This window comes from Pteropus alecto, unplaced genomic scaffold (assembly GCF_000325575.1).
Source record: "Pteropus alecto unplaced genomic scaffold, ASM32557v1 scaffold24, whole genome shotgun sequence".
Lineage (NCBI taxonomy): Eukaryota > Metazoa > Chordata > Mammalia > Chiroptera > Pteropodidae > Pteropus > Pteropus alecto.
In genome coordinates this window covers 3,892,054-3,914,459 of record NW_006439192.1, presented here as the reverse complement: position 1 = coordinate 3,914,459, position 22,406 = coordinate 3,892,054, and the positions used below count along the sequence as shown (strand labels likewise).

Below are 22,406 nucleotides of genomic sequence, written 5' to 3'. Positions count from 1 at the left end.
GGAAGGAAGGAAGGAAGGAAGGAAGGAAGGAAGGAAGGAAGGAAGGAAGGAAACAAGGAAACAACAACTGTCAACCCAGAATTATTTACATAGGAAAAATTTTCTTCAAAATTAAAGAAAACTTATTTCCCTTGCTGTTTTTCTCCTCCTTTCTTTGATCGTCTTCTCTCCTCTTTCTTTTCCTTCTTTCCAAAGCAATTCAGACCTGAAGATATAAATTGGAACATAAGAGAGTAGGTGTCTCTGTGAGTGCGAGGTTTTGGAGCCATGTTGGCTGAAAGTGGGTTGAGAAAAACCAAGCAAGATTAAAATCATGTCCACATAGGGGAAAGACCCACTCAACAGAGAAATCAGACCCTGAACGTCAAGAGAAATACATTCATGGATGCTTAATTTCCTGTAACCATTAAATATATTGTTATAGGTTGAATGTATCCCCCTCAAATTCATATGTTGAAGCCCTAACACTGTACCCAGTGCGGCTGTAGTTGCAGATGGGGACTCTAGGGAAGTAATTAAGGCTAAATGAGGTCATAGGAGTAGGGCCCTGATCTGGTAGGATTGGTGTCCTTATAAGAAGAGACACTTGAGAGTTCACTTGCTGTCTCTGAATACACACACTGAGGAAAGGCTATGTGGGAACATAGCAAGAAGGCAGTTGTCTGCAAGCCGGGAAGAGAGTTTTCACCAGAAACTGAATTGGCTAGAACTTTGATCTTAGACTTCTAGCCACCAGCACTGTGACATAATAAATTTCTTTCATTTAAGCCACCAGTTTGTGGTATCTTTTTCTGGTATTACAAACAGTCTAAGACACATACTCTATGATTTCAGTCCTTTGGTATATGTTGAGACCTAAATAGTTGTAGTTAAAGAGTCACTGACAAATCTAGAAGGATAGTGACTGTTTCTAGAGATTTACTGCTATAGCCAGGTTAGAAAGAAATAGATTTTAGGTCTAAGATAAGAATTTTATTAATGTAAATATGGACGACAATAAATCATTTCTTTATTGACAGTCATTTTGTCTTCACAGGAATGTGAATCGGACCCTTGTTGTGAAGGAAGTACTTGTAAGCTTAAATCATCTGCCGAATGTGCATATGGTGACTGTTGTAAAGACTGTTGGGTAAGAAATTCCTTCCTATTTGGAAAAAATTGAAAAAGGAAAAAATTTATATATCAAAATTTGTTAACTCTGACCTATAAAAGTACTATTTTTATTATGTGGTTATATGAAAAATTTTATGCCACTTGTTTGCAATTTTGTATTACATTCTTTTACGACAAATGGTCTAAGATGTTTTTTCCTAAGTAGAAACATTTTTTTCTGATTTAAGAATAATTTATGTTTTTATTAAAAATTCTACAATACCAAAGTATAGAAAGCAGACAATGAAAGACACTATCATTTTAACCCTCCTCAGGTAGCCATTGTTGATAATGTTATTAATTTAGTTGCTTTTCCTATAAAAATGTGAGTGTATGTGTGTATAAGTGGCTAAATAGATACATATATTTTTCTTATTTGTTTTTTTCAGTAAGATACTATGGACTTTCTTCAATTCATATAGTTCAACATAGTTGAATAGTTAGTACTCCTTTATGGCTATACTGTAATTTCCTTACCTTCTCATCTAACGATGGACATTTAGATTGCTTCCAATTTTTGTTTATAAGTAGAATTGTTGGGGCAGAGTATGCACATTAAAATTTTTGACACACATTTTGTATACTTTGTACAAATATGCCAGTCTATACCCACCAGTATAATCATATGCTTGTTTCTTCATGTTAACATTGCTTGCTAGCAAGTGTTATAGTCCTGGTTAGCTTGATAGGTTTAAAATGCTTTTTAATTTTTGTTTAATTTGCATGTCTTTTGCTTGTCAATGAGGTTATGTTATTTTGTTTTTTATATTTTATGACTTAGGAATTGCCTATTGGCTTCTGTTCAATTTTCTCTTGGGTTATTTAATATTTTTGGGGGGACAACTTTTATAGATATAAATATTGTGGTTTCAAATATGGTTAATTTGTGGGAATTGTCCTGATATTCCTGTTTCATTTGAATCTTATTACCCTAGTTTCTTCCAGGAGGTACTTTATGCCGAGGAAAAACTAATGAATGTGATGTTCCAGAATATTGCAATGGCACTTCTCAGTTCTGTCAGCCAGATGTTTTTATTCAGAATGGATATCCTTGCCAGAATAACAAAGCCTATTGTTACAATGGCATGTGCCAATATTATGATGCTCAGTGTCAAGTCATCTTTGGCTCAAGTAAGATATTTTATGTATAATTAATTGCTTTTATTTTATTTTTACTTGGTTTTTGTTAAAAATAGAAATAGAATATTATTGCTAAAATTGAAGTTTTCTTGTTTCCTCTTTCCTATCATATCTCCTTTCTTCTTATAGGCAATCATGATATGAATTTGATGTGTCCAAATTCAGTTGGTGATTTTTGTTTTTACTCTCTTCTCTATATCACCTCTTTTTTGCGTATATAAACAATATATGTGTGTGTGTATATATATATATTTTCTGTGCAAATAATTTATGTGTATATATCAATATATACATATACACTATCATATTTTAGTTTTAATAAATTCATATTAGTATTATGGAGATGTACATAGGAATGTGATATTTTCATTGTTTACACAAAATGTTTTTGAGATCCATCTGTATTGATATATTTAGATCATAGAGTATTCCATTATATAATTGGAATCTGTTCTCTTACTGATATTTAGGATGTTTTATAATTTTTTGTCTCTTTTTAAAGTTTTCATTTTTATCAAAGTTATATTTAGACATAGATTAAAGATCCAAATTATTTACAAGATTTTATGCAAAAATAAAGTGTACTTTCACTTAATATCCCCATCTCTTGAGGCTACCACTTTTACCTTTTCTAGCTGATTTTTTTTTTACTTGCTCCAGGTCTTTAGATAATCTCTTGGTAATGCTATTTTTTGATATTTTCAGTACTAGGCACTAACTATTAATTTCTCACTATGAGGATGAGAATTTAATTTCTTTTCTCAACCCCTGTCAGCTCTCATCACACTCATGCTCATTTTCCAATCTCCATCCTTTTAATATGGATTAATTGTAATTTTAGTTACAGCAGTGATGACTGTTGTGATATTTTGATTTATAATGAGAAATACATAGTTGGTCTTTGTGCACTCTTTTGCAGGGAGCTGCCAAAACTCTTGGAATTCCCTAAGTGATGAGCACCATAAAAGTATCTTTGTTATGTCAGTGAGAGGACTTTTGGAAAGCACCTGCTTAACCTAAGGATGGGGGCTGGTTGGCCAGGGGACTGTGTGATTCGAGGGTTGGAATCACATAGGAAGAGAAGAGGGGCTGGATATTGAGCTAATCACGAATGGCCAACAATTTAATCTATATCCTGAAGCCTCCATAAAAACCCTAAAAGATAGGTTTTGGAGAGCTCTTGGTGAACATGTGGATATGCAGGGAGAGTATCGCACTTGGAGACAGCATGGAAGCCCTATGCCCTTTCCCTGTACATTGCCCTATGCATCTCTTCCATCTGGCCATTCCTGAATTATATCATTTTATAATAAACCAGTAATCTAGTAAGTAAAATAATTATCTGAGTTCTGTGAGCCACTCTAGCAAATTAATCCAGAGAAGGGGTTGTAGGAACCTTCAATCCAGAGCCTATTGGTCAGAAGGTGACAACCGGAATTGCACTTGGCACCTGAAGTGGGGGAGCGATGGGGAAGGCAGTCTTGTGGTGTGACTGAGCCCCTTAACCTGTATGATCTGACACTGTCTCCAGGAAAATAGTGTAAGAATTGAGTAGAATCGTCAGACACCCATCTGGTGTCAGAGAATTGTTTGGTGGTATGGAAAAAAATATACACATAATGGAAATGAGTACTGTATAATAGCTATACTAATGCTATTCATACCTCAGCTATGTAGTGAGTTACAATTGCTCTCCTGCCTTTTGTTTTTCTTTATTAATAATTAATAATTCAGATTCTCTCCCTATCTCTCTCTGGGTTTGATTAGTTTTTTTATGTTCTTACCACTAATTGAACTACAAATTGTTCACCAGTGGCCTGGTCTTACCTTGAGGTGATAAGAGCCATCAGTTTTCTGCTAATTTCAACCTGTTTGAAGAAGTCTGACTAGGAGGCTTCTAATTCTCTTTAGTCTTGATTGGTTTTCCTCTGTATTCAGAGAAGCAGACCAATAGGAGGAAAAAATACATACACACACACACACACACACACGATTTATTATAAGGAACTGGCTCATAAAATTATGGGGACTGGTAGATCCCAGATCTGCAGGGTAAGTCAATAAGCTGTATAGTCAGTTGAGTCAATGATGTAGTTCCAGTTCAAAGGCTGGTAGCCTGAGACCCAGGAGGACTGGATGATTCAGTTCAATTCTGAAGGCCCTCCGGAAGAATCTCTTCTTATTTAGAGACAGTCAGCTTTTTTGTTCTATGTAGGCTTTCAATTGATTGGATGAAGCTCACACACACTAAGAAGGGTGATCTGCTTTACCAATTTAAATATTAATCTCATCCAAAAACATTATTATAGAATAACTCAGAATAATATTTAATCAAGTATCTGGGTACTCTGTGGACCAGTCAAGCAGACACATAAAATTAATGGTAACAAGTCTACCTCTTGTCAACTTGACACCGATATGCATCTCATTACACCATACATAATCTCCAAAAGAAAAAAATAGCAAGATCATAATTCCACTTAACATAATAAAACTATCCTGTGTACAACCAGAAATGCACTAAACTCTTCCTTAGAGGAAGAGGTAGAAAGTCCTTGAGTGATGTTTACTCTTTTCTTTGATAACCTATAACTTAAACACTAGAATGTAAAATGAATAATACTTAGAATATCATATAAAGTCAGTACATCTATGTTACATGATAAGGGAATAAGAAGAAAGAAAACAAGGATATTATATATATATTCACAAATCTATTATAACAAAAAGAATATTTATGACAATTAAAGTCCTCATTTCTGTTACTAGTCATGTAGTCATAGCTGGTATTTTTAACAACTTTCTTCATTATCCAGTCTATATACGCTTGGCCATCAGCAAATATCCCAACCGGTCATGGTCCTTTACCTGGTGGGGTGACCTAAACCTTTATTCCTCAAGGCTCTGCAAGCTGCTAGCCGAACTCATGATATTCTCTAGGTTGACACCAACCAAGGTTCATGTCCAAAGTTGTCAAGGAGGGAAAGCTAATTTCCTAAGGGCTCAGGTTACTCCTAATTTGCTGTAATTTAAGAGACCAGAGGTTAGATTCCCTGAGCGCACATGAAGGTGGCAAATGATGCAAACTCTGTCTGAATTGGGTTTTGTAGTTTGTGACCTTAATCACAGGGCATGGTAACATTAAAAACACCCTAAGGGATATTCTATATTTGGTGTACTCTTTCTCCATTGTGGAATTGTGGTCCAGTTTCCCCTTAGTAGTCAAGCTCAGTCACCTCAGCCAGCACAGTAACTGCCTTGTTTGTTCATTTAAAGGCTTGAGGAGTCTAAAGTGGCTGGGTGGCAGTCATAGCATCCAGATTGGTGGAATCACTGTTGTGTCTCCTATTAGAAGTATTCCTCCCTTTGGAACTAAGACCTCTAGGACAGCAGAGCATAAGGTCATAGGAACAGGAAGCAAAACTTTTGCTAGTGGGTCATTAGGAGAAATAGTATGCAATGTTACTCCTACTCCTTGATTCCTAGACTCACAAATCTTGGCTATGGTAGAAATGGCACCATATATTGGATGCTGATTCAGAGCATACACAGCCTTCTGGAAAACTTGTCCCTTCCTGCAACCTCTTGCCACCTAACTGGCACTGTAACTGTCTTCAAAAGGCTGTGCCACCATTCCATTAAACTAGCCACATCAGGATGGTAGGGAATGTGGTAAGACCAGTGAATTCCATGAGCATGGCTCTGTTGCCACACTTAATTTGCTGTGAAGTGAGTTCTTTGATAAAAAAGCAAATCTGTGTGCAATACCATGATAGTGGATAAGACATTTTGTCAATCTATGGATGGTAATTTTGGCAGAAGCATTGCATGCAGAGAAGGCAGTTCTTGTCCAGAGTTAAGTATCTATTCCAGGAAAAACAAAACTGCTCCTTCCATGATGGAAAGGGTCCAATCTAATAAACCTATCATCAGGCTAATTACCCAGAGGAATGGTATCATATTGGAGCCTCAGTGTTGGTCTCTGCTGCTGGCAGATTGGGCATTCAGCAGTGGCCATAGCCAGGTTACCTTTGGTGAGTGGAAGTCCATGTTACTGAGTACATGCATAACTTCCATCTCTGTCACAATGCCCCTTTGCTCATGACCCCATTGAGTGATGACAGGAATGACTGGGGAAGGAGGTTGACTGGTATCCACAGAATGGATAGAGTAATTATCCTATCCACTTCATCATTAAAATCCTCCCCTGTTGAGGTCACCTTGTGGTGAGCATTCACATGGGATACAAATATCTTCATGTGTTTTACTCATAAAGAGATATCTTGTGATATCTTGTAGAGAGGAAGGTGATTAAGATCCCTGCAAACTGAATTATGATACAGGGCTGGGAAGTTGCTATACCCCTGAGAGAGGACAACAAAGGTGTATTGTTGGCCTTCTAGTTGAAAACAAACTGCTTCCGGTAGTCCTTATTGACCAAAATGGAGAAAAAAGCATTTGCCAGTTCAATAGCTATGTAGCAAGTACCAGGAGATATGTTAATTCACTCAAATAAAGAAACCAAATTTGCCAGAGCAGCTGCAATTATAGTTACCACTGGTTAAACTTATGATAATCCACTGTCATTCTCCAAGATCCATTGGTCTTTTGCATAGGCCAGATAGGCGAGTTGAATTGGAATCTTTTATGTCCTCGATGGTGGTAATAATCTCTGCAGTCTTTCCAGGATTGTGGTATTACCTATGATTTACTATTTTTCCCTGTAAAAGCAGTTCCAGTGGCTTTCACTTGGCCTTTCCCATTAAAATGGCCCTTACTCTATAGGTCAAGGTACCAATGTGGGGAGTCTACCAGTTGCTATTACGTCTGTTCTAATTATCCATCCTAGAACTGGAGAAATAACCACAGGTTGTGTTTGGGGAACCACTGGGCCTACTGTGAGACTGACCTGAGGTAAAACTCCATCACTCACCTACCTGCATAAGTCCCTAATCTGCCTGGTAGACTACAGTGACTTTTGGTTTCCTGGAATCAATGTCAATTCAGAGCCAGTGTCTAGTGGTCCCTAAAATGTCTGATTATTTCCTTTACCACAATGCATAATTCCCTCGTAAAAGGCCAGTGTATTAGGGTCCTTTCCTTCATTTGAGGGGTTCTGGGTCTGTAATACGGCTCAAGTCTGGGAATTGATTGAAGGGTCAAGACTCAGTTTTTTGATTTGGTTAGACTTTTGTTTACTGGACCTAGACTTTTCTGCTTATATAGATGTAGTAAGAATTTACTACTAGGCTTCCTATCTTTTCACTTCTAGGAACACCATGATCTACTAACCATAGGCCTGTGCAAGTTAGACTTGACTTTGCTCTCCATTATGGTGAATGTGTCCACCTTGCCTTTGCAACTGAGTGCCTTTACACTGGGCCCCTGCCACTGGGGATCCAGTTATACTCATTGCATTTAAGTTTCCTAAATTAGTGACCTTAGTTCTCAATGTAAAGTGCCCTACAGAGAATAGTGATCACAGAGCTATTTAGGTATGCTGGGGCTTCCTCACAAATGTATTTCTCATCATGGTGAAAAATGTGTCTTTAGGACCCTCCCAGAGTGAATGAGTAGGTCTTAAACGGCAAACCCACTCTAGCATCACAATCTCTGTAAGTTCACGGATCTCTTTTCTATATGAAACCATGACAGACGCAGCGTTTCCAGCTTACTCACTGTGGACTGCCCTTTGGCCTATGTTTCAGCAAACCAACCACACACTCTGTTACAGCCCTGTCCCACTCCGCTTGTTACAACATTAAATACAGAATATCTGCCTGTATCAATAAATTTGACATGATTCACTTTATGTTTATTCTACCATTATGCCACATCTTTAATAACTATTCTCCCACGTGTTCTCCAGATCTTCTGTGTGTATAAATTTGAAAATCCAGTTAGTTTTACTGGTATGTAGCACATCTTCTCATGGGTCACACTTATTATATCACCTTTAGGGGCCTTTTGAGACTCGAGTCTAGTCATAGATCTACAAGCAAAGAGGGGTAGCAGAGGTGAGTCCTAAGGCCACTTAGCATTGTCTTGCATGGCAGTTTCCTTAGGGGTGCCACTATAATTTCCTCAGGGAATGCAGGCTTAATCTTCTTGGATGGGGACAGAGGCCCTGCTTCCCCTGACAAAGAAGATTCATTAGAATCTAGGAGCTCAATGTCAGGGTCTTCCTATACATCCCCATTCAACTTTCATGATCTCATTCTTTCACAGTCAATGTCTTCACCTTAACAATAAACACCCCATGAGGCTGGGAGCTCATCTTGGATTGTAATTCAGCCTTTTAGAGAATGAGATCTTGAGTTCGATTTTTAGCAATCTCAACCCTGTCATTACAGGAGATAAGAATCTGTTTGGGTCATACATAGCTTTCAGGTTATTTATGCAGTGATCGAGCTGGGAATTTGAATACCCGAGTTTATCCTTTCCCCCCCATCCTGTCTAGTGTTATCAGGAGCATTCAGCCAAACTCATTACACTCATTTTTTTTTTTTTTTGACAAAAATGCTGGATTTATTTCTTCAAAGCTAGAGTTATTGATTTTGACCAGACTGTTCTACTCCTTACCTTATGGTAGGTAAGATAGGCAGGAGGAGAAAGACTATCAGGAATTAAAAGGGACATAGTTATGTTAGGCTGTGGGATAGAGTGCTAGAGATCTGTCAATCTCCTGATATATTTTGTAGAATAGTCAGGTTATTCCAGACTAAAAAAGTAATTACTGATAGACATTTTAATGAAGTAAATACTGTTATTTAGCAAAGATATTAACTTCATAGAGGCCTGCAAAAAGTCTAGGACTAAAGGAACCACAGTTATTTTTTTCTTTGGAGAATTTTTATAGCAATTTTCATTCTGTAGAAGAGTTTTGCTAGGGATATTGCCATGTGACATTTATTCCTGTAAGTATTCTGCATTCATTTTTCATATGACTTGATCTTTGTCTCCTTTTTGCTCCAGCTCCTCTCACCATTTTCTTTTAAATGAAGCAACATGGTATCAGATGTGTAAGATAAGCAAATGAATTTCCTGTGTTAAATACAAAGCACAGGCATTTTGGCTTAAAAATATTTCCAAATAAAATATTTTTAGGGATGTGTAATTAAGTAGAAAAATTGAACAGTAAGCGATACATATATAAAATAGAAGAAAGCCAGGATGGATTGATACTTTATCAGCTGTCATGGCCATTTTGTCAATCTAATTAGTAAGAATACCTAATTAAGCATCCATATATGATAAATTAAAAAAAAAAAAAACAAATAAAATAGCTGATCTGACCAGAGATGCAGTAGATATGTGTTTGAGAGCAGTAAAAATGACTGTGCTACCATACTGTATATGGGTTTTAATCTATTTATAGTTTCATTTTGTTTAATGACATTTCTTTTAGGGCTTGAGTGTTCAAGTGTAGGCTAACTTTTAAATACAATCTAAGCTTTATTTTTACAGTTGGTTGTTAAGTATTTAATATGGAACAAAAATGTTTTATCTGGCCTGAAACTTTTTCAATGGTGTTGAGGCAGTTCATTCAAGGTATATGGACTGTTATAGGGAATACTTTTTGTTCTGAATTTACTTGCTGTAACTTTTTCTCTTTTTAATTTTTAATGTTACAGAAGCCAAGGCTGCTCCAAGAGATTGTTTCATTGATGTGAATTCTAAAGGTGACAGATTTGGCAATTGTGGTTTTTCTGGCAATGAATACAAGAAGTGTGCCACTGGGTAAGTGCCGATCAGGTTATAAAGGAATATGAAAGATTGTAATACCAGTCATTTCTGTTATCTTTTATATAACTCCCTGTGACTGCTGACTTTCTCCCCCTTGAATATGTAACTTTTCAAACTTACAATTTTGCAACACAAAGCTTCAGAGAAACTCTGAATAGAATGGTAAAATAAGTCATCCCTTTTGACTTTACCTGTCTAAAATCTAATGGTTTTGAGAATCCTATTTTGTTTATATGTGTTCTATAGTGAGAATCCCAAATAAACACTTTTCCTCCTCTTCCTTCCTTTCATTAAAAGATTATGTTGCTAAATCCATAAAGGTAAAGAATTAATTCTGGACTTCATTATTTTCTTCTAGCTTTGTGTAATTTAAAAATAACAAATTAAAACCTTTTTTTCTATAACATTTGCTTAGACAAAAATTAATAATATTAAAAGCCATAAATGAGAAAAAAGTCATCCATAATCTCAATTATATATATTCACGAATTTCAGTGTATTGCTTCCCTTTTTTGGTTTCTGTACACTATACATGGACACATCTGTCATCTTGCATAATTGGAAGAGTTCTGTAATGCTGTGCATCTCTTCTTCCCACTCCACCTCTTACTCTGCCAGTTAAGCTAAGCAACAGTAGTGAAATAGTTCTAACCAAGAAGAAATAACAGTAGTGACCCTCATGTTGTTAAATCCATCTGGCATTTTCAGGTCCTCATGCTACTTGACCTTTCAGTAGCATTCAACCAAGTTGACCATTTTCTCCTTGAAGAAACCTCTTTCCTTGGCTTTCATGTAGAAAGTCCTTCTAGTATTTTTTGTGTGTTTCTGGATACTCCTTTAATGTGTTTATTTGTAGATTATTTTTCTACCCAGCCATTAATTGCTGTGAAATGTGTCAGCTGTACTGGCCTACCTGTGGCTGTCTGCCACAGGGCCTCAGCATATGCTGTTCCTTCTGCCTAGCATGCTCTCTTCTCCTCTCCAGATCTCAGTTCAAGTATGACTTCTGTAAGGAAGACTTCTTTAGATGTCCCTCTTATAGATGCTCTTAATATATTTCTTGAGTCTGTATAAGACAGAGTAGATTGAGGGAGGTTAAAAAAAACAAGGAAGTATTTCAAAAGAGGATATGAGCACTTAGCATAATGACTGGCACCTAGTAAGTGCCTATTAACTATTTGATGAATGAATGAAAGAACAGATGATATAGCTATTGGGTAGAAAATTAGTGTAACTGATTGATTGAACTGAGCTAAAACCTTGGGATAAGTGGATTAATGCAGACTTGGAGAGAGTTTGCTAGACATTCCTTATCTTTGTCTTTAGCCTGGTTCTGTTTCATATTTTTATGAAAATCTGGATGAAAATATAGAAACTATACTTATAAAACATAAATTACTGGGTAGCTGGTTTGAAAAACATTTTGTAGTTTTTTATAAGACTATATAGTAAAGATAATATAATATAGTCATTAGGAATACACATTTGAAGTTAGACTACTTTGAGTTTGAATCCTGCCTCAGTCACTTAAGGTCTCTGAGACTTTTGGACAAGTTGCTTCAGTTGCATACCTCGTTTTTCTCTTCTGTAAAATGGGGATAATAAGGGTACCTATTTCCAAGTGTTGTTTTGAAGACTGAATGAGTTGATTGATGGATGTTAGTATTAAGAAGAGTTCGTTGTAGGACTCATCATCTTCATCATTATCATTATTATCTTTGCAATCATCCTCAGCATAGAAAATATAAAACCTAGAAAAGTGTAAAGAAAGTGAACCATCTGGAGATACTTTTGTGTGTGTGTGTATTTCTCATGTATATATACATTCATAAACATATATGAGCATTATATTTATATATATGTATATAAATATATACCAACACTTATGTGTACTGAGACACCCATATGCACACATATAAACAAAATTGCGTGGTACGATTTATATTGTTTTACAAATTGATGTATTTACTTTCCACTATATTAAGAGCATTTATAAGATGTACCCAACTTCTTTTAACCATTTCCTTATATTAGAAATTTATGTTTTTTTCCTTTAATTTGCTATATTAAGTAAAGCTGTGATAAATACAGTGTAGGTATTTGTTTGTTTCTTTGATTATTGCCCTAGATTTTTCTTAGTTAGAGAATGTGGAGGATAGTTTTAAGGCTCTTGAGAGATACTTCCTAAATGTTTAACTGGTTTATGTTTCCACTGCCCCCTCACCAATGCCAGAGTATTATCTTAAAAATACTTTACAATTTTTAAAATAATAGATATTTAATTTTTGTTTTAAATAATTTGTAAGTAATTATTTATTTTTGTTGTAGGTTGTTCAAAAAATGTTTGAAGGGGTATAGAAAAGATATAAATAGCTTCTACTTATATACTCCTTTTCCCTGTTCCCACTCTCTTCCCCTAGTACGTGTTTCTTTTAACTTCTTGTCTTTCTAGAGGTTCTTTATGCAAAAATATCTTGTTTCCTACCCCATTTCCACCCCCCTGTTGTGCATACTGCAGACATCATTGTGCACGTTGTGTTTTTCTGTTTCATTGAAAGAGCTATCCTCTCTTTCAGTATATAGATGGTGTTATCTTTTTAAACTTCTTAAATGAAAAATTTCAAACATACAGAGGAGTAGAAAGAATAGTATGATGAACACTCGAATATCCTAGATTAATACATCGTTAGTATTTTATCACATTTACTTCATCTAGACTTTGCTGAACCATTATAAATTACAGACCTTAGGACACTTTACTCCTAAAATTTTCAGTATTCATCTCTAACATAAAAGGTCATTGACAATACAAAATTAATGGTTTCCAAATGTCATGTAGTACCTGGTCAGTATTAAAATTTTTCTAATTGTCCTCAAATTGTCTTTCATAACGTTTTTTTCCCCACATCAGTACTCAATAAAGGATTATACATTGTGCTTGTCATGTCACTTAAATAATTTTTAATCTAAAATATTCTTCACTTAATTTTTTTCTTTTCAATGATAGAGACCTGAGGAAATGACTGGGCCAGTGGTCTTTTAGAATGGCCCATGTTCTGGATCCATTTGACAGTTTCTTCTGTGTTGCTTAACTTGTGTCTCTACCTCCTAAATTTTCTATAAATCAGAGCTTAAATCTAAAGTTTAATTAGAGTCAGGTTGAACATTTCAAGGAAGAAACATTATATCAAGGAGACTCATAATTCTGGATTGTCTCATTATCGGTGTTACTAAGTAGTAATGACCAGATCTTGCTATTGTAAAGTTATGTTTTTCCCATTGCAAGTCTCAGGTAATATGTGGAGTGATGATGTTGTACCATATGAATGTCCAGTTCCCCATCAGTGTTTCACTTGATGGTTTGTTCTCATACACTTTCTCTGTTTAGATTCATTTCAGCTAAATAGTAGTAAACTCTGTCTGTATATAAATATATAATTTTTCTTTGGTATCTACACTGGATGCATTTTGTGTTTTGCATTATTTTTCTTTCTTTATAGGAATGCTTTGTGTGGAAAGCTCCAGTGTGAGAATGTACAAGACATGCCAGTATTTGGAATTGTGCCTGCTATTATTCAGACTCCCAGTGGAGGCACCAAATGTTGGGGTGTGGATTTTCAGCTAGGATCAGATGTTCCAGATCCTGGGATGGTGAATGAAGGCACAAAATGTGATGCTGGAAAGGTAATTAACATGTTTTATATTTACAAAGTAAAATTTAAAAATTTCATTATACAAAGTAAGTGGTTGTTTTTTCCTGATTATAAAAGAAGTTTGTATTTATTATAGAGATTTTGGAAAATATAAAGCCACCAAGAACAAAATAAAGAATAGCTATAATTTTACTATCCAGATTTCTTCATCAGGGTCATATTTTATAACCTATGGTTTCTATGTTTTAATACTGTGCACATTTCCCTCCCCTGTCAGTGTGCCATAATTTATTAGCCATTCTGCCATTATTGGGACACTTAGGTGATTTCTAGGGTATCAGTGTACGTGTGTGGGTGTGTTTGTACATTTACGTGTGTCTTTGTACTAGAAATGTCACAATGCTTGTCCTGCCCATGCTCCCTGCTATCCTGACCATGATGTTTGGATCAGATAATGAGCCAAGAGCTAGCCAGCCCCTGACTTAATGCCAGTGATTCTGTATGAGAGAATGAGCTAGGCTGAATTCTTTTTTTTTTTTTTTTTTTGATTATGTAATTAAAGGCAGTTAAAAGTAAGGCAGAAAACTGTAAGAATTTGATGGATGTCATGAAATAGGAGCAGGGCCAGAAGGATTATGGCAAGCTTCAGCCATTTACAAGAGATATAAGGGAACAGGAGTGTTGAGTGAGTTGAGAAAGAGAGAACATGATTGACTGATTATGTGACACATGAAAAGACAGGTGGACCCCCAAGTTACCTCAATTTCTACCAAGTTTTCAGTTCCAGTTTTGTCCCCCACTTATAAATAGACCCTTATATTTTTGTGCCTGTCCTTGCCACTTCCTAAACTCAACTGCTTCAGTTATTATAAATAATGCTGAGGTAAATGGCTTTGTAAATAAAAATTTCAGAATATCTTGATTGTCTTCTGAGGTTAAACTACTATCATGATGCACATCTTTTAAGGTTTTAGATGTAGTTTTGCCAAATTTCTCTTTAAAAGAGTTTTTACTAGTTTGCCTTCCAACCAGTTTTCAATAAATGTTTTTATTCTCCATGTTATAGTCAAAATTAGTTTCTGTTGATTTAAAGCTTTTTACTTTATTCTTTCTTGGTTATTAGTGATATTGGATTTTTTGGTCTCTGTATATTTATTCCTTTTTTTTTGTGAGTTTCTTGTTGATGTTCTTTGTTTACTTAAAAATTAGTGTGTTTTTCTTATTGATTTCATAATGACTGGGAATGTACCTAGCCTTTTAAGGTTATATATAATTTTAGCTATTGGCTTGGGGTAGAATGGTATTTTCATTTAATGGAGTATCTTTTAATCCTAACTAATAAGAATGAAAGAAGAATAGATTTACATTTTTGTAAGTAGTTTTTTTCAACAGCTATTGGAATAATCATTTTTTCTTTTGATCTATTAATATGCTGGGTTATATCAATAAATTCCCTAACATTAAATTATCTTTACATTCCTGGAGCAAATGCTGGCATTGTTGAATTTTTCTTCAGTATGTTCCTAGATTCTATGTGTTGATGAATATACTTTTGTATTTCTGAAGCTGTATACTTATGACTTTTTTTGAATTTATAAAATTTACTTATAGTCAGTACTCTTAAGTCTCATAAAAACTAGCTAAGACTGAATTAAAACATAACAGGAAATTTATTGATTCAAACCACAGAATCAAATAAAGAGATTTGAAACCCAGAATCCCAGATAATGTTCCTGTAGTTCTTTTCCTGTATCTTTCATCTCTGCTTCTCCCTTTTTGGCTTCCCCTTCCCCTCAGCTTTATAACATATTCTAAGTTTAAGGTGTACAATGTGATGATTTGAAACACATATATATTGTGAAATAATTACCACAATATGGTTAGTTAACATATCAATCACCTCTATAAATAACAATTTTTGTGTCTATGGGGAGAACATTTAAATTTGCTCTCTTAGCAACTTTCAAGTATATAACACAGTATTGTTAACTATAATCATTGTGCTGAATATTAGATACCCAGATCTTGTTTATCTTATAACTGGAAGTTTGTACTCTTTGAAAAGAAAATGGATGGCTGCAGCGTTATAGCACCTTTGTGGAACATCCCTGAAGGGCAGTGGTGAAAGAAAATCCTCCCAGTGGACGGAGTGTCCAGCATTGCACCAGGTTGTTCTCTTGGAAGTTTGCTTGGCAGGAGAAATGGCCAAACATGCTTTATAATCCAGTTTATTCCTGAAGGAAACCCATCCTCTTCTTTATTTAAAGGGTTCTGGGTCTATTATATGGCTCAAGTCTGGAAACTGATTGAGGGCGTCTGACTCAGATTTTTTTTTTTTTGATTCAGTTTAGACTTTTGTTCACTTGACCTAGAACTTTTCTGCTTTTACAGATGTAGTGAGAATTTGTTAGTAGGCTTTTGAACCATTTTATTTTTAGGAACATCATCATCAACTATCTAACACTATAGGTCTATGAGAGTCAGACTATTCTGATTGCTGCTTTGACTCTGTTCTCATTGGTTTAATACTCTGCATTCGTTTCGACAGTGGAGGGCTGCCACTTGGCCTCTTTTAACCCCAGGATCCAAATACAATGATTGCATTTCAATTTTTTCATTCAATGTCCACAGTTCCTACTGTAAGGTCTAGTCAACAGAGAACAATGATCAGACAGCTCTTCAAGGAGGCTGGGGTGCCCCTCACAAATTTATTTTTCACAGTCATGGTGAAAAGTGTGTCTTTTGAACTCTCTGAGTGAGTAAGTCTTAAACAGCAAACCTACTCTAACATACCATTTTTCCTTTGAATGATTTCTTTTACCTTACACAGAGGTGGGTCCAGCATTTCCAACTCACTCACTGTGGGCTACCTTTTGATCTACTTTTCATCCTGTTATAGCTCTTTCTAAATCTCTGACCTGCAACATTAAATACAGAATCTCCACTTAGTGAGTCCATATCAGTAAATTAGGCCTGATCCAACTTTATGTTCTTTCTACCATTATCCCACACCCTTAATTCCCTTACTCATTCCCTAGATTTCTGTCTGTATAAATTAGAAAAATCAAGTAATTCTCTTGGTTTGTAGCACACCTCCTCATTGGTCCCACTTTGTACCTCACCTCTAGGGACCTGCTGGGACTTGAGTCTAGTTATAAGTCTAGAAGCAAAGAAAAGTGGTAGGGGTGGTTCTTGAAGAAAATCAACATTGTCTTGCATGGCAGCTTCCTCAAAGGGGGCTATTAAAATTCCCTCAGGCAATGAAGCACTAATCCCTTCTCTTGGGAGTAGAAAGGTCTCTGTTGAGGGTAAAGAGACTACTTCCACTGGCATAGGAGAGTCATCAGAAATTAGGAACTCAGTGTCCTCTGCTTTGTCAGGTCTTCTAACACATCCCCACTCCAGCTTTCAGGATCTCCTCCTTTCCTAATCAGTGCCCTCACTTTAGAAGTAGATATCTTATGAGGTGGGGAGTTTGACTTGTACTGTAATCTCACCAGTTGCAAGATAAGATTCTGGATTTGATTTTCAGAGATCTTAGCCTTGCTACAGGAGATGAGGGTCTCCTTCAGGGCACACATAGAAGCTTTTGGGTCATTTATGCCTTAATTGAGCTGGGAATTCTGATTTCTGAGCTCATCCTTTTCTTTCTCCACTTTGTCCAATGATATTAGGAGTAACCACTCAATCTCACATTTGTTAGTTTGACAAAAATATTCAGAAGTATCATAGACACAGTTACCCAGAATCTTAATTTTGTCAGTGGTTGATTAGGAATAATCAGTGGTGATATTTTGCCTTTCTCTGTTGCCATATTACACTGTGGACTATCAGTATTATTTTCACTATTGGAAGTAGAGTCATTCACATCTTTAAATGTAATCAGATAAGAGAACCAATTTCATAGACACAGGAACCAATTCAGAGATTTTATCCTTAAAGCCTGTTTCTCTAGAACCATCCTTCATATTAGTATCTGCATTAGAAGTATGTATCCACACTTCTTTAAAAGTATGTGTATATGTATATATGTATATATATAAAATTAGAATGCAGATACTAATAGAGAGAGAAAGAGAGATTTTGATTTATTTTAAGTAATTGATTCACATGATGATCATGGAGGCTGACAAGACCCAAAGTTTGCAGTTGGCAAGCTGGAGATCCAGGAGAGACAATGATATAGTTCCAGCCTGAGTACAAAGGCTTGTAAACCAGGAGGGCTGATGGTAGTTATAGTCTGAAAGCTAGTTGGCCTAAGACCTAGGAAAAGCCGATGTTTTAGCTCAAGTCGGGAGGTAGGTAAAACCACAGTCCCAGATCGAAGACAGGCAGACAAGTGTAATTTCCTGTTATTGAGGGGAGGGTTAGCCTTTTTGTTCTATTCTAGTGAACAGCAGATTGGATAAGGCTCATCCACATTAGGGGAGCAGTCTACTTTACTCAGTCTTCTAATTTAAGTATTCAACTCAACAAAAAACACCCTCATAGAAACACTCAGAATAGTGTTTGACCACATATCTGGCACCTTGTGTCCCATACCTGTTGGTGCATAAATGTAATTATCACATTCAATTATTACAAATCAATGAAGTTCAAAGTAAAAATATCAATTGGAAAAAGCATTCATAGAAGATGGTGGTTTGTAATATACATTTGTCTTCTTTGTCTGCACAATACTCTCAAGAGTATAGAGGAATAAGTAGGGAATAAATCTCAAAGTATGAAATATGTGAGATCTCATCAGTAGATAACAGATTTCCCCAAGTTTTGAAAAACTGAAAGAGGACAGAAAGTAGTTAGAGTAGTAGAACCTATAGCTTACAGTGCAATGTAAGTGCAATGTACGATGTGAACAAGAAGACTATATTTTAGCCTGGCAGAACCCTAAACAAATTGGTGATTTGGAAATAATGGTTATTACTGAGAGTGAGGTGAAGCATAAGGCTGAAAATGAAATTACTTTTGGTTGGCTAATGGAGAGGCTAGCCCTTTCTCTCGTCTGTCTGCTTCTTTTATCCTGTCAACAAAAAATCAGCAACCATTTGCCTAGTCCTGTAGGTTGTAGATGAAAAGATAAGAATTTTGATGTTATATTTGGTCATCCTCTTATGAATCTCCCTAGCCTAACCCTCGTACATTGTTCCCCTTCATGCATACATAACTGAACTATAGATGGATTGTTACATAAAGTTAGACAATTCTTTGAGGAAGATTAATGAAAAGACTAAGACAGAAAAAGGAAAATATAAAAGCCTTCGAGGATCAATTAAATATTTTAAAATTCAACTAATTTAACTTTCTAATTTAGAGAAAGAAAACAGAGAAAGTAGACAATTGTGAAATTTAACAGTATTTGTGAAGAAAATTCCTAGTAGCTTCCAGAGACAAAACAAACTCTCAAAATAGGTAACATATAGAAGAATGAGATTGAGAACCAAATTCTAGAATACAAGAGAACAACTTTCATTTTTCTGAAAGATTCTCAACCTAGAATTCTGTTCACAGCCAAAGTATCAATCAAGTAAGAGGGCACAATAAAAACATTTTAGAGATTCAAAGGATCAGAAAATTTATCTTTTATTTACCCTTTCTTAGGAAATCATCTAACTGTAATGTTCCAGCAAATGAAGAAGTAAATCAAAAAGAGAAAGAATTGTAATCTAGGTCGTAGAAGTATGTCAAAGAGAAATGCTAAAATAACAGCTGTGTTCCAGGCTAGGAGAATAATTAATTTAGATTGGAGTAAGGGGACCATATAGGCAGGTTTCTAGAGAACGAAGGAACTTGAAAGAGGAAGTGACACGATAGCTTTTTTTTTTTTTTTTGGATGAGTTAAATATTGATGTGACAGAGGCCAATTGTGTAAGAAGAAAGACAAGTATTGGGTGCAGTGAAAACAAAAGCTATATAAAAAAGAAAATATGCTCATAATACTTAGCTTTGAAATCAAAAGTGCTTTGTCTTAATTGTTGGCAAGAGATACATATTCCCTATATAATTGTTTTCTCACAGATGAAGTTCTATTAAAATAACATTCCAAGGTTTTTGAGTGACATCAGTGACATGGCTGAATAAAAGATCCCTCATTTGTATCCTTCCAAAAATAATAATTTGGCCTTTGTGGGAGCTGTGGGACATGGAAGGAGTCTCGTCCTGTGTGTCAGGTAATAGGCATAGAGACCTTGGTCCAGGATGTGAACCCTGCAGTGGCCTTGCCTAGCTCCAGCCCTTCCAGGCCGCAGTATGGAAGCCCCTAAAACAGCATAGACAATCACCCATGGATAAGAGAGCCTTTGAAGAAGTCCAGATTTCTAGTGGAGAAGTTCCAGCACAGTGTTGAATGAAAAAAAAATGAATTGGATGCATAGAGGAGGGTACGCGGAACAGTGTGACTCTACTCTACCTGCCTCACTCTTTACCCAACACAAAAAAAAAATGAATTGGATGCATAGAGGAGGGTACGTGGAACAGTGTGACTCTACCTGCATCACTCTTTACCCAACACTGCACAGCTTAGGGCCAGGAGAGATCGTTTCAGCCTGTGAATACTCCTGTGGGGGAAATGAGAGGAATGAGTGAGCACCTGGTTTCCCCAGTTATGCAGGGCCATTCTCTCTCACCCCAACCAGAGTACTGACTTGTGAACTGCATTACTGAAGGATGAGAAGAGGCTGGAAGAGGGGCACAGGCCTTTGGAGGACATTAAAAGGATGCGGATCCTACTGTGTCGTAGAAGATTCCACCAAGAAGCCTGTCCATAAGTGGCCAGGGATGCCTTGCATTTAGATCCCTCCAAGTGGCCCATGGGCACCCCTAGCACTCTGTGTACCTCACCCAGATGCCCCCTCATCTTTTGGCCAACACCCCACATGCCCTGTCAACAATGGTGGCAAGAGGGAGCTTTTTCAGACAGCTAGTGAGCCTGAGTAGAGAGCCAGCCAGAACCCATGGACCAGAGAGAGACCACAAACTTGAGCTTTAGCCTCACCCTTAGGAAAACAAAAAGGAGGTTTTCAACACTTGGCTTGGTGTAGCAGAGTCAAGAAGAGGCAGTAAGCTTAAGAATTCTGGCACAGGAGGGAGCAAGAAGTGTGGAGCAGGCATATCCATAGAAAGTCTGAGAAAGCCTCAGAATCCCTAGTTGAGCTGAAGGAAGGTATTTCTCTCATGAAGGCAGTTAGTAAAAACTGGAGGAGTTGTCTGCTACTTCAAATGTGAATACAGCAATCCAAAACTTCAGAAATGTGGAAAATCAAGGAAACATGACACTACCAAAGGATTGCAATAATCTTTCAGTAACATGACAATCTGTGATTTACTAATAAAGAATTTAAATAGCTCTTTTAAGGAAGCCTAATGAGCTATGAGAAAACATAGAAAGGTAATTGGACGAGATCAGGAAAACAATACATGAACAAAATGAGAAGTTTAACAAAAAGACAAATCATGAAAAAGAACCAAATAGAAGTTCTGGAGCTGAGTAATACAATCAATGTAATGAAAAATAAAATAGCATCAACATCAGAATGGATGAAGCAAAAAAAAAAAAAAAAGAATCTGAATTGGAAGAGAAGAACTTTGAATGTATCCATTCAAGTGAAAAGAAAAAAGAAGAAAGAAAAAGAGTGAAGAAGGCTGATGTGACCTTTGGTATAACACCAAAAGAAATAATTTGTGAGTTCAGAAGAAGAGAGAAAAAGGGCAGCAAGCTTATTTAAAGAAATAATAGCTGACAGGTTCCCAAAGCTGAAGAGAGAATTGGATATTCAAGTTTATGAAGCAAATGGGTCACCAAACAAGCTCAATTTAAAGAGAGCATCTCCAAGACACATTATGACAAATCTGTCAAAAATTAGAGAATCAAAAGCAGCAAGAGAAAATATGCTTGTAATTTTCAAGGGAACCCACACAAGTCTACCAATGGATTTCTCAGCAGAAATTTTATAGTTAGGACAGAATGGGATGATATATTCAAAATAGTGAAAGAAAAAAAAAAAAAGCCAACCAAGAATACTCTATTTGGCAAAGTTGTTTTTCAGAAATGAAGGAGAGGTAAAGACATTCCTAGAAAAACAAAAGCTGAGGGTATTTATCGCCATTAGATCTACCTTAAAAGATGTGCTGAAAGGAGTTCTTTAAGTCAAAATGAAAGGATGCTAATTAGTAACATGTAAACATATGAGAATATACAACATATTGGTAAAGGTAAATATATGGTCAAATTCAGAATACTTTCATACTGTAATATGGTGTTGTGTAAACCATTTTGGTATAAAAGTGAAAGGACAAGAGTAATAAAAACTAAACTTAAATAATTTGTTAGCAAATATACAACATAAAGATAATTGTGACATCAAAAGCATAAAAAGGGAGGAGTAAAAGGGTAGAGCTTTTGTGTATGTTTGAGTATACAATAGATTGTTATGTCTATAAGACGTTTTATGTAATTCTTATGGTAACCATAAGGCAAACACCTACAGTAGGTTTACAAAAGATGAAGAGAATCACAGAATACCACTTTGGAAAAATCACCAATTCACAAAGGAGATCATCAGGAGAGGAAGAAAGGAACAAGGGACTATAAAACTACCAGAAAACAATGAATAAGATAGCATAATAAGTCCTTACACATCAGTAATTAGAGATCAATAACAGGAGGAAAACTTGCAAGTTCACAAATATGTGGAAATTAAACAACACACTTTTGAATAA

General features: G+C 36.0%; 1 protein-coding gene across 2 annotated transcripts in view; it reads left to right on the top strand.

Annotated features, from left to right (window-relative positions):
• The window catches only part of ADAM9 (ADAM metallopeptidase domain 9), a 104,980-nt gene that overhangs the window by 53,710 nt on the left and 28,864 nt on the right, over positions 1-22,406 (top strand). For both annotated transcript variants that reach the window (XM_025049871.1, XM_006916285.3), the window contains exons 13-16: positions 1,037-1,129; positions 2,088-2,283; positions 9,927-10,032; positions 13,539-13,722. In XM_025049871.1, coding sequence (XP_024905639.1) covers positions 1,037-1,129; positions 2,088-2,283; positions 9,927-10,032; positions 13,539-13,722 — 579 coding nt within the window. The remainder of the gene's footprint in view (positions 1-1,036; positions 1,130-2,087; positions 2,284-9,926; positions 10,033-13,538; positions 13,723-22,406) is intronic.